Source organism: Hipposideros armiger, unplaced genomic scaffold (genome assembly GCF_001890085.2).
Source record: "Hipposideros armiger isolate ML-2016 unplaced genomic scaffold, ASM189008v1 scaffold_460, whole genome shotgun sequence".
In the NCBI taxonomy this organism is placed as follows: domain Eukaryota; kingdom Metazoa; phylum Chordata; class Mammalia; order Chiroptera; family Hipposideridae; genus Hipposideros; species Hipposideros armiger.
In genome coordinates, this window is record NW_017731810.1 from 1,134,885 (window position 1) to 1,147,932 (window position 13,048).

The 13,048-nt window shown below is 40.3% G+C and overlaps 1 protein-coding gene across 1 annotated transcript in view; it reads left to right on the forward strand.

The window, feature by feature from the left end:
- The window catches only part of PARN (poly(A)-specific ribonuclease), a 138,360-nt gene that overhangs the window by 122,684 nt on the left and 2,628 nt on the right, over positions 1–13,048 (forward strand). Inside the window, 1 exon segment of the mRNA XM_019666078.1 lies at positions 6,438–6,631. Within this exon segment, the coding sequence (XP_019521623.1) occupies positions 6,438–6,631 (194 nt within the window).

Here is a 13,048-nt window from a genome sequence, read left to right on the forward strand (position 1 = left end):
ATTTCAAAACTTACTGCAAAGCTATGGTAATCAAAGCAGTGTGGTACTGGCATAAAGACAGGCATATAGGCCAATAAAATAGAATAGCTCAGAAATAATTCTTTACATACATGCTCAGATGATATTTGACAAGGGTGCCAAGATCGTTCAGTGGGGAAAGGACAATCTTTTCAATAAATTGGGTAAACTGGATATCCACATGCAAAAGAATAAAGTTGGACCTTTACCTAATACCATATATAAAAATGAACTCAAACTGGATCAAAAACCTAAATGTAAGAGCAAAGTTACAAAACTCTTACATGGGGAAAACCTTCATATCACTGCATTTGGCATTGATTTCTTGGATATGACACCAAAGGCACAGGCAACAAAAGAAAAAATAGACAAATTGGACTTAATGAAAATTAAAAAGTTTTGTGCATCGAAAGACACCATCAACAGAATGAAAAGGCAGTTCACAGAACTGGAGAAAATGTTTTCAAATCATATATCTGATAAAGGATTAACATGTAAAAAAATACAGAGAACTCCCAAAATTCAACAACAGCAAAACAACAACCTCATTAAAAAATGGGCAAAGAATTTTCATAGATGTTTCTCCAAAGAAGTTATACAAATGGCCCACAAGCACATGAAACGATTCTCAACATCTAACTAATCATTTGGGAAATGCAAATCAAAACCAGAATGAGATATCACTGCACGCACATTAGATCGCTATCATAAAAATGAAAAAGTGTTAGCAAGATGTGGAGAAATTGGAACTTTGCACACTGTTGGTGGGAATGTAAAATGGTGCAGCTGCTATGGAAAACAGTATTGTGTTTCCTCAAAAAACTAAAAATAGATTTACCATATGATCCAACAATTCTCCTTCTTAGTCAGTACCCAAAAGAATTGAAAACAGGGTTTGGAGGAGATAGGAAGGGCGTCAGAACAGGCCTCCCCAAGATGTGCTGCTTTGGCATATGGAGTATTTTGAGCTGAAGGCAGTCGAGACCCTGTGGGCCCAAGAGAAACTTTTACCTCTTCCTTAAAGAATGTAAATTAGGGACCTTGTCCATAATAAAAGTTATCACCAGAAATAAGTTTTTTATGATCTATGTATAGGGCAGGGCAAACTTCTAACTACTGAACTTCTACCCTTCTTATCCTGTGAATTGCCCTCCTCTCCTTTGAAGTTCCAGGTGCCTTACCTGGTTCCTTTGCTCAGGATGCCGTATATGAGCTCATTTTTCCTTTTTGTCTGAACTTCTTACGTATGTGGGGTCCCCATATGTAGGTAATTAAATTCGGTTATTTTCTCTTGTTACACTGTCTCTTGTCAATTTAATGATTAGACCATCTGGAAGAACCTATAAGGGTAGACAATTTCTCCTTCCCCCACAGATACCTGTACATCCATGTTCAGAGCAGCATTATTCACAGCAGCTAAAATGTGGAAGCAACCCTAATGTCCATTGACGGATGAATGGATTGGCCAAATGTGGTATACCCATACAATGGAATACCATTCAGCCTTAACAAGGAAAAAAAAATTCTAACCCATGCTGCAACATGGATGAACTTTGCTTGACATTATGCTGAGGAAATAAGCCATTCACAAAAACACAAACAGCATATGATTCCACTTATATGAGATACCAAGAGTAGTGAAAATCGTAGAGACAGAAAGTAGAACCTGTGGTTGCCAGAGGTTGCGGGGAGGGGGAGGAATGGGGCGTTAGTGTTCTGTGAATATAGTTTCAGTTTTGCAGGATGAAAAGAGTTCTAGAGGTGGATGGTGGTGATGGTTGCACAGCAATGTAGATGTACTTAATAGCACGGAACTGTACACTTAAAAATGTTTACGACAGTACATTTTATGTTATGTGTATTTTACCACAGCTAAAAAACAAGACTCAGAAAAGCCTCATAGTACTATTACTTATGATAGCAAAAAATGGGAAGCAGCCTAAATGTCTACCAACTGGTAAATAAATAAATGAGCCATACTGTGAAAGAATACTACTCAATAACGAAATAAAATACCAATACTTGTAGCTCTGTGGCTGGTTCTCAGAGTACTACGCTAAGTGAGAGTCAGGCACGAAAGACTAAATATGCCTGATTTTATGCATATGAACTTCTAGCAAAAGCAGAACCAGAGGGACTACAAGCAGATTGATGGTTGCTGGAAAATAGATTGCGTGCAAAGTGGCACAAGGAATCTTTTCAAAGGAAGGGTACCATTCTATATATCTTGATTTTTGTAGTGCTTACATGGTTATATACAGTTCCCCAAATTAACCAGACTGTATACTTAAAATGAGTGAATTTCATTGCCTGTAAATAATACCATAATTTAAAAATAGGGGAGAAATTTCATGGGGCAGCCAGATTTTTGTGGTCTGACAAGAAGAAGGAGCTTGTGAATATGATCTTTCTATTAGCAAACATTTTTTTTCTACCAAAAGGAAGAAGTTATTGGAGAATCTTGTAGGATTCGTGTCTAGTTGCTGTATTGTTAATATCGTACAGCAAAACTCTATTGGGTTGTCGGAAAAGTCATGACGTGTTTTTTTCTATGTTTTTTGTTGCAAAACTGCGTCATGACTTTTCTGACAACCCAATAAGTTTGACCTAAGAGTCATTATAATATAACCAGGATGGCTTATCATTTGCATCCCCCATATAAATTTTAATCAAGATTTAATGTTCAATTCTGACATACCAAGTTGTGTCTGTAACATTTCATTTTTTAATTAGTCACCGCTTCTTTAGTGGATTTAAATGTGTTCTTCATATTCATTATAAAACAGCTCACTTCGTGCATTATAATTTTGCATACAGAATGAGCTCAGACTAATGGGAGGTGGTTTTGCATGATTATCATTTTGACTTTTGACCTTTGAAATCAATCCGTAAAGGAGTATCCTATCGACATACATGTATTGAGACTATTGAGAATGTCTATACATAATTCACACATGCACATAAACAGCCGTAACCTTAAAAATATATAAAGGATTAAAATTTAAAGGCAGTAAGTACTTCATATATCTCTGGTTTTCAGTATATGATAAAAACTGTTTCTGATTCAAAACTGCTTTAGTTAAGCTATATGGGATATAATCATGACTTTTATTTTTATCAGAGAATGATAGCTGAGAAGATTTTATGTTGGTGTGGATATTACATACACATACACATATGCAAACATATGAAATGGATTAATTTCAGACATATCTGAGGGTTTTCTCTGGCAGGATGTCCAATAAACAGTAGCCTTTCCTAAGAAGCAAAAGATCCTTATTTGAGAGCAGAAACTACAGAATAGGAACTAAGAAATATCTTTCAAATTAATTGAGAAAATGTTTATGAAAATGCTTTGTAAACTTTAAAGTTATATAAGAACGAGAACCTTCCAGAGTCAAGATCTTAGCATAGTCTCTGAAGCATAGTAGACTCGCAGATTTGTGTGGAGGAACACTGCAGAATAATGACGCCTGTTGGGCAAACATACCACGGTAATCTCTGGTTAGGATAACAACAGCGAATCCCAGCAAATGCCTACAAAGTCATCATTTGCAATTAATGTTAAAACTAAAGCAATCAGTCCCTACGTTTTTTGAATGTCCACCTAATGTTTGACAAAAGCATACTCCTATACCCAGACTTTTATGTCAAGGCTTTCTTCACTGAGAATGTTTTTCAGATTCACCCGCGTTTTTGCAACTATCAGTAGTTCCTAGTGATGTGCTGCATTTTATTTCATTGTATGCATGTGCCATTTTTATCCGTTCTCCTGTTGATGGACACCTGCACTGTTCCCAGTTTTTGTTTGTTACATATAATAAGGATGGGATGACTTCAAGTCCACGTGAGGCACACAAAATTAGCGTTACGGGAAGCACGGAGAAGAACACTAGGCAGAGGAACCAGGGAACGCTCTCGAGGCCCGCAGTGACTGAGCAGGAAGAAATGCCACAGACGGCAGACTGAAATGGGGAATACGGGGTGTACTGGGCTGATAAGCCCTCCAATAGGACGATGGATAAATGGGAACATGCTTGTCATGGAATTCATTAAGGTAAATGTGTATCATCTTTACAACTCGACTGCCTGGTGGAAGATAAGGCTAGAAAAGCAGATTGGGACCCAGATGACAGAGGAGCCTGGGTGCCGTGCCAGGCAGTATAAATTTAGGTTTGTAGTGGAGAGCCATGCGAGTTTTTGATCTGGGAACATCCTGATCAAGTCTCTGCTTCCGAAGAAGTTTGGCACCATCAGAAGGACTGGCTTTGAAGGGGAAGGGAGACTGGGAAGAGGAGAAGAGGGCAAAACGGACCAGTTAGGATCCTGCTTTGAGTCTGGGGCAAGATAGGGAGTGCCTGCGGTGGGTGAGGGAAGGCCTGGACTGGCGGCAGATGGGAATGAAACGGGAGGACAGGAGGCTGTTTGGGGATAGCCTGGGGAGGCACTTACTAAGTTGGGGGAATACTGGTTCGCGAGGGCAGGAGCTTCTCTGAAGAAGGGCTCTGGCTTTGAAGGAGAAGTGACAGATGCTGACTCCAAGGGTGTGAGCCGGGCTGGCTGGACAGGCATTCAGTTGTATCGAGTGAGACATTTTGTTTGTGGTCAAGGCAGCGTCTTCCTTGTATTAATTAGGTGACAATAGATTTATTAGTCATGTAAAAGCGCACACACTTCAGTCTTAGATTGTGTCACAACAGGTATCAGAAGATATTCTTCTATGAAATTTACTTTTCCTTATTTGTTACGCACCGTGCTTTTTAATAATTGTTTTTTTTTGTTTTTAACTGGAAAAAAATCCAAACCTTAAAAAAGGCCCCCCGGCTTTACCATTATTCCCCATTATTAATTTTGTAACTTTTTTGTTCCATCGTTTTTGGGCTTGGTATTACTTTTCTCCTCCTTTTCCTCCCTTCCTCTCCTCGTAAACAACAGGGCCCCGTCATTTTGTTCAGTCTTGTTTTGTTCTAGTGTTGATGAGATGCCATTGTTTGTATCAAGTAGCTATGGTGGAATTACTTTTGTTATATATTGTTGACTTGAAGTGGCAGAAATGTGTTCACTCTCCCTCCCTCTCTTCCTTTTTCTCTCCATCTCCCCACCCTTGCCACCAACACCATTATTTTTTTCTTAACTGTCTGCAAGGAAGTTAGATACCTTATGGTCCTTTATCCCTAAATACTCTAAATAATGGATATTCCTTTACATAACTACAGTACAGTTATCAGCGTCGGTAATTTAACATTGATCTAATACTTCAATCTACTGTTCATACCTCAGTTTTATGATCTGATCCAGTATTATCTTTGTAGCATTTCCCCTCCAGTGTAAGACCCGGTTTATTATAATGTGTTGCATTTAGCTTTCATGTCTCTTTTAGTCTTTTTTATGACAGTGACATTTTTGAAGAGCACCAGCCCTAACACACACTTTTTTTTTTCAGTAAAATATTTTTCATTTGTGTTTGTCTGATGTTTCTTCATAATTACATTCAGGTTATACAGTCCTGACCGAAATACTACATAAGTGACATGTCCTTCTCAGGGTGTCAGTCTGGGAGAGACACTTTAAGACCATGCAGATATCCTACGCTTTATCAAAATCTCTCCCCAGATCTAGCATCTATTGATGATTTTTGAATAGTTGGGTAGCCAGAGTTTTTTATGTGTAACATTTTTAAATAGTCACTTCCTAGGGAAGGCTTAAATTGTATGCCCATCTTCTCTGCCCCTCCTCTGGGCATGCGTGGCTAGTCTTATGTGGAATGACTTCATTTTTTTATGCTTTTCGTAACTTGGGGGCTATAATGAAAAATCTATTTCTAAGACCCATTTAGAAGAGACAGGACTCACACTGGCCATGTGGACTCTGTTTTTATCAAGTTATATTTCAGGGAACATATTTTGTTAAGGAAAAATCAGGACATATCTGATTTAATTCAACATGTCAAATCCTATAAAAGAAGCCAGGTTTCATTATAAATTTGACAAGTCACCCATTTGTAATAGAAGAGAATTATAGGAAGGTGGGGTATGCCCGTAAGTGTATTCAAATGTACGAGCAGTGTGATAACTGACAGACCCAAGATTTCTTCTGTTCTTCTGTGTATCCATTAGTAGTCATGAAGGCAGCAATGCTAGCTTCTGATTTAAGGTAATCAGGACTATTATTTTGTCATAGTAGGTCTACCAAAATAGAGACCAGGGATTATCTTTAAAAATTTGTTCTTTTAAGCACTTAGAACAGCTTAGATTTTGGAGTTCATAAGAAAGTCTTAAATTGCACATACAGGCAGCAGCTGCCTGAGTTGGTGATTGCTAGTTAAGTGTTAATGGAATTAAGAGTCTTAAAATAGTTTATAGCCTAGGCTTCCTGTTACTCTTAACACCTTTCGTGTTGTTCCACTGTTTGCATTTCAGTCCTACAGCGACCAGCACAGCAGGAAAGAGAAGCCGGAGTCCCAGTCAAGCAGAAGCTGGCATGGAGGTCAGAGCATCGGGGGAGATTTCTGACCCTGAACTTGAGCAGCCAGATTCCTGTGCAGAATCACCCTCAGAGGGAAGGAAAAAGGCCAAGAAGTTTAAAAGAATGAAGAAGGACCTTTCTCCTGCAGGTTTGTATTGGCTCTTTCTAAAGTTCTGGTATTATGTACTCCTCAGTGCCCTAGAAACTTACGTTTTGGGGGAGAAATTACAGCAGGGCTTCAGTTGGTGGCAAAGCCCACGTGGTCTTCCATGGGACCAGAGGTTTTTAGGACCAATTTAATTTAATTGGAGGAACCCCTTAAAAGCCCTGGCTCTTGAAAGAGGAAGTAAGGCTTGGTCGGGGAGCCTCCTGGTTAAAGATGGTTAGTCCATTTCGGTGTCTTCTCTCTCCCCTCCATACTTGAGAGGTTTTGCTGATGTGTTTCAAGTAGCCCCCGTATTTTAAATGTACATTTAAATTTGCACAGAGCCTACTCCTACTCACGTTATTTTCAGTAGCAGAGGTTTCACTGTTCCTAGCAAAACCCCAGGCAGCCTGGATTCCTCTCATAAGCAGAATTATATAAGGAGCAAAGGAAACAGGAAGTCAGCACAGGTTGAGAGCCTACTGTGTGCTAGATGCTGTAGAAGTCTCTTCTCTCCTTACTGAGTTTCACTGTCACAAATGGCCCACCGGAGGGAATTCCATCCTTGTTTTAGTGACGCAGGGCTCTGGGCTCAGGGAGGTGGAGAAACACGGTCAAGTCCATGCAGCTCATAAGAAACAGACCCAGCAGGTTTGCCCTGGCCCACTTGGAGCTGAATCCCACATCCTTTCTGTCACGCAGGCACGCCATGGAAGGTCTGTGTCCTACGTCAGCCCTTGGTGCACAGGCTCTACCCAGGGCCAGAGTGTAAGGGAGGAGGGGGCTTGCTTGTCAGAGGTGGCCGTAACCTGGCCACGCAGCAGTCACGGTGACAATAACAGCTGTTGCTGACTGAGCGCTTGCCAGGGATCCAGCACACTTAATGCTCAACAGAAATTCTTCCATTTAAAACCCTGAGGTAGCCATCCGGGCCGTTATACAATTAAGAGAACAGGTGGCCTAAAGGATTACCTGCCTTGCCCAAGGTCACAGAGCCCTTAATTCTGTCCTATGAGGAAGCCTGCTCTGGTAGCACAGTTCTGTATTGTCTGCTCAGGATAACAGGGCCGCAGACCTAGCACCACCATTCCTCTTCTTTGTCTCTCACCCTGATAGTTGCCTTGGTTAGCAGAACCAACAACCAGAGGCACTCGATTCATACCCAGCCTAGGAACGCCTGTGTTTCAGTTAATTCCTTGTTTTGTTTTGTTTTTTGCATGTGGCCCAGTCTGGCGTTAGGAAGTTTTCTGCATCTTATTGATATTAAATCAAAGAAGCAGCAACGTTTTGCTTATGCTTTTTGTGCAGTCTGCTGACGCCTGACTTTACCTGAAAACTTAAACTCTTGTTTGAAGCCTGGATTGTGTATTCGAGCTGTCTCCTTCAATCAGGCTGTCTCCCTTCACTTGCCTCCCTTTCTCTCCCTAAAATAAGTATTGGAGAAGTGTTTAACCTGTAGCATACTTAGTTTTCATCTGTGATACCCTGTTCCCCCTGTCTGTTGTACCTGCTCAACAGTTGCCAAATACTAAGTGTTAGCATGACTTAGAGATCACTCTGAGCATGACTGGGGAGAGAGTCCTCTCTTGTATTCCTTTCCTTCACATCTCATTCTCTTTTGACTTTTTCAGTTTATCTGCTACTTCTCAGGAGCAAGATTTCAATGTTTTCTTCTTCTTTTCTCTCTCAGCATAATCTTAAAGGTATTAAAATTAAAATACCTAATAATAGACTGACTGCATTAATAGATTAGCTCCTTTTATAACTTTCATCGTTTTAAGTGAAAACTTTATATGAGTTATTTGAGGTTTTGAATTTATAATATCGTCATTAAAATAAGGTTTTTTTCTCTCCCATTGACAGTAAAGCTGTCACTGCCACAAGATGTGAGCTAAAAAAAAATGATAGATTTTGTACTTCGTTGTCAGTCCTGAGAGAGAGAGAGAGAGAGAGAGAGAGAGAGAGAGAGAGAGAGAGAGAGGAACATCTGACAAGTTTTAATTGAATAAGAAAACTTGAGAGAATTGAGCTTCCCTCTGGAGCACCATTCACTCAATAAAACTTTCCAAAGGTGGAAGTTTAATGGGTCCTTTTCTGGTGGTTTGTTGTAAGAGTTTAGTCCTAATAGGATTAGCAGGATGTAGGATCAGGTGCTGCTGAACTTATTCGAATCAACGGACTTTGATTGCTTGGTTACTTTAATAAGATTCTATTGAGTCGTCGGGAAAGTCATGACTTATTTTTCTATGTTTTTCAATGCAAAAATGTGTCATGACTTTCCCGACGACCCAATATAATGAGTCAGAGTACAAAGTTCAGCCCCTGTAAAGGGTCTGCATTCAACTAAGGTTCAGAGTGTACCAGTAACTGTGAGGGCCTTTTGGGTATTGGCTGGAACTGTATTTGAGTGTTTGGTACAGAGGGGGTACATCTGTCCTACAGAGACAGGTTTTGGGGCATCAAATCGGAGCTTTCCTGCTGGGGAACGTATCTTGACAGGTGCTCAGGGGATTCACAAAGGTATGTTGGGCGTCCAGCACTGTCAGTGAGGGTGTGACAATCGTGAAAGACAGTACTTCATCTATAGGGCATTTCCCCTTTTCCAGGGAGGAAATAGCAAAACAGTAGGACCAGAGAATATCATGTACTATGGCAATCCTGGGACAAGTGATACTCAGTAAACCCCACACAAAACAGTGTCAGTTTTCTTAGTTATGCTTTTTAATATCTAAGGTACACGAAGGGAAAAGTACTAGACCCTTCGGAGATGACACAGTGACCCAAATTATCACTTATTAAGTTTATACAATGTATCAGACATTGTACTAGGAACATCCTTTTTTACCTTGTCTAGTCCTTATTAAAACCCAATAAGGTATACATGTTATCTTCAATTTCTATAGGAAACCAAGGCTCAAAGAGTTACAAACTTGCAAAGTCAAAAAGGGGATGCCAAAAAAATGTATACAAGTGGACACTTTGGTCAACGTTGCTCAAGCAGTAGTTCTCTGTAAACAGAAGTGTCTGGACGTTGGTGGGAACCACTTTGAGCACCTCTTGTAATTGCAGAAGTCAAACGTGACTTCTATTCATCTTTTGTTATTGGTATATATTGAATATTACAATTTTAATACAGTTTTCCTTTCTTAAAAATGTGTGTACATTTTTTTTTGGCACCCTCTGTGTAGCTGGAATGGCCGATGTAGGGGGCTGTCTGACCCAGAGCTCACACATTGCACCGCTCCGCTGTGCGTCAGATTGATCCAAACTTTAGAGGGAACAAAGGATTCCTGGCAGCTGTTCTAGATCAGAAACTATTACCATCCTGGATTTTCAAATGATGAAGCCACATGATAAAAATCCAAGTGACCACGCCCCTTTGGAGCTTGTTTCATGTGCATATTATGGACTTAGTAAATATTTTTCTCGCATGCTTCGTTTCTATCCTATTTTCAGGAAGCAAATGTGTGATATAAGTCCCCTCGTTTTATATTTATTATAATTAGTGTATATGGGCAGTGCTATCTACTTTTCCTCTGAGGAAGTCAAGGTATGTTCTCGGTTGGTTCAGAAAGGAAAACAGTTCTGTGTGCCGTTTATGCTGGAATAAACTATCTCTGGGAACTGTTCCCCAGGTAGCGTTTAATGAGTGGGCTTCCACAGCACCCTTGTTCTTGCTGACTCAGTGAATAGTGTCCCCAGGGTCTGGAGAAGCCCCAGCCTCGGCCTCACTCCTCACTTCTACAGGAAGTCACAGGGCCGCCAGGGGGTGGCCTGACGCTGAGTAGACTGGCCCCTCTGGGGACCCTGACAGACAGTCTAGTAGCTGGAGGTTCCATCAGTGCCCCGTTCAGCAGTGATCACCAGGGAGTGCCGGGAGACGGCGACTGTCCTGTTGACTATTTTGTCACGTAACAGAGAAGCTGCTCCACGTCTTTCTCTGCCTTGCATTTGAAACAGCACATTCGGCTTCAAAGTGTTTGCCAAGAACCGTGAGTTTTATTGGAGTCTTGACTAATCTGCTGAACTTTTCAAGCTCAAGCCCTTAGGGTCCCAGTGTAAAAAGTCTAGGATCTACTTAGAGCAGCAGTCTCCTCGTGCTGTCCCAGGCCTCCTGAGCGTCAGAAACAAGATCTGCCGTGTCGCTGTCGGTCACCTGAGTGACCAGGCTGGGAAGGCCAGTAACCTCCCAAGGAGCTTGTCAGTTACTCAGTTAAAGTGGGGTTTCCAGCCTGAATGTGGCAGGGGAGCTGTGTGCTGTGCTGCGCTGCCAGGCGTTTCTGTGCCCTCCCTGTTCCTGCTCCGCCTGGCGGCCCTCTGGGGCCCCCATCAGCCACCCAGGGGAGCTCTGCCTGCTGGGCAGCAAACCTCCCCTTATCAGGACCTTTGGAGCACTTCCTAGTTAAAAACTTGTGTGACACCCCAAAGGACCTTTCTGTATACAGAATTCCACTCTAGAAAATCCTCCGATGGCACATCTCCAGTGTACTGTGTAGGTTTTTAGATTGTTTTGGATTCACCTGAGGTGAGGTGCTTACCTCGCAGTTTCTCCCATTCCACGGTAGTTAGTTGAAAGGTAAATAAGCAGAAGCAATCACCTGTTGTGTTTACCACGTTTTAATTTCTTTTGTTGTTTTGGTTAATAAAAATAATGTGCTCACTATGAAAATGTATGAAAGAAGAAAAATAGAAGAATTAAACTCATAGTTATTGATACTCTTAATATGTTTTACTCTGCCTATATCATTTTTACCCATTGTTGGTATCATACTGTATGCAATTTAGTATCCTGTTTTTTTCTCCATTTAAAAAACCCTTGGTCAGATAATTTTAATTATCTGGATAATATTGTATAGTAAAATTTTGTTGGATTTTCTTTTAAACAACATTCCTAATATCATTTGCAGGGACAGATTTGTTAGGATATAGTATGTTCAATAAAAGTCATCCCTTTTAGGTGTACTGTTAAATGAGTTTTGACAAATGTGTGTAGCCATATAACCATCCCTGTGATCTAGATATGGAACAGTTCTGTCATTCCAGAAGCTTCCCACATGCCCCTTTGTAGTCAGTCCCTCGCCTAGATCCTGGCAACCACTGATCTGCTTTCTACCACCGTAATTTTGCCTTTGTCAGAATGTCCTGTAAATGGAATCCTGCGATAGGTAACCTTTTGAATCTTTCATTTAGCATAATGCATTTGAGATTCATTTGTGTTGTTGTATGTATCAGTGGTCCATTCCTTATTGCTGAGTAGTATTCCGTTTTGTGGGTGGATAGCTGTTTATCCATTTTGCCAGTTGGCATTTAGATTGTTACCAGTTTTTGGCAACTAAGAATCAAGCTGCTATAAACATTTGGGTACAGGTTTTTGTATGAACTTTACATTTCTTTTGGGTGAATGTCTACCAGTGGAATTGCTGGGTCATGGTAAGTGTATGTTTAACTTTACAAGAAACTTATTTGGAACAGTGTTTTCCAAATTTTGCATTCCCACCAGCAGGGTAGGAGGGCTCCGGTGGCCCTGCACATCGACACGTGTTGGTATTGTCCTTTTTAGCCATCTTGATGGATATGTAGTGGTATCTCATTATGGCTTTGATTTGAATTTCCCTAATGACTGATGATGTTTAGTGTCTCTTTATGTGATTATTTGCCATCCAGATCCCTTCTTTGATGGAATGTCTGTTCATATCTTTTGTCCATTTTTTCACTGGGTTGTTCGTTTTTTTCTTATTGAGTTTGTGGTGGGGGGAGTTCTTTATCTATTCTGGATTCAAGTTCTTTTGGGTGTTTTGCAAATTCTTCCAGGCTGTGCTTTTTAAAAATATTCTCTCTCTCTTTCTTTTCCCCTCTCCCTCATGTCTTCTGGGCACTTTACAGAGTTCTTTTCTTTCCACATTTAAAAAATTTATTTATTTTTCAGTCACAGTTGACATACAATATTATATTAGTTTCAGGTGTACAACATAGTGATTAGACATTTATATAATTTATTATGAAGGGATCACCCTGATAAGTCTACTACCCATCTTTTCATCCTCTTAACAGTATTTTTCAAACAGTAGAAGTTTTAAATTTTAATGAAATCCATTTATCAGTTTCTTTTTCTTGGATTGTGCCTTTGGTGTCGTATTGAAGACATCTTTGCCTGACTCAAGATTGCAAAGATTTTCTCCTATGTTTTCTTCTAGAACTTCTATAGTATCAGGTTTTATACTTAGGTATACAATACATTCTGAGTTCATCTTTGTATATGGTATGACGTATGAATTGAGGTCCATCATAGCAGGAGGCAGATGTCCTTAAGTATCTGTTTAGAAAGAAAAATTGTTCCTGAATAATTCTTTGTACTGTAGTAAAACAAGGGCTGTGAAAATGAGTTCCCTGGGAAGCTGGCCATCGCTTCTTATCCATTAG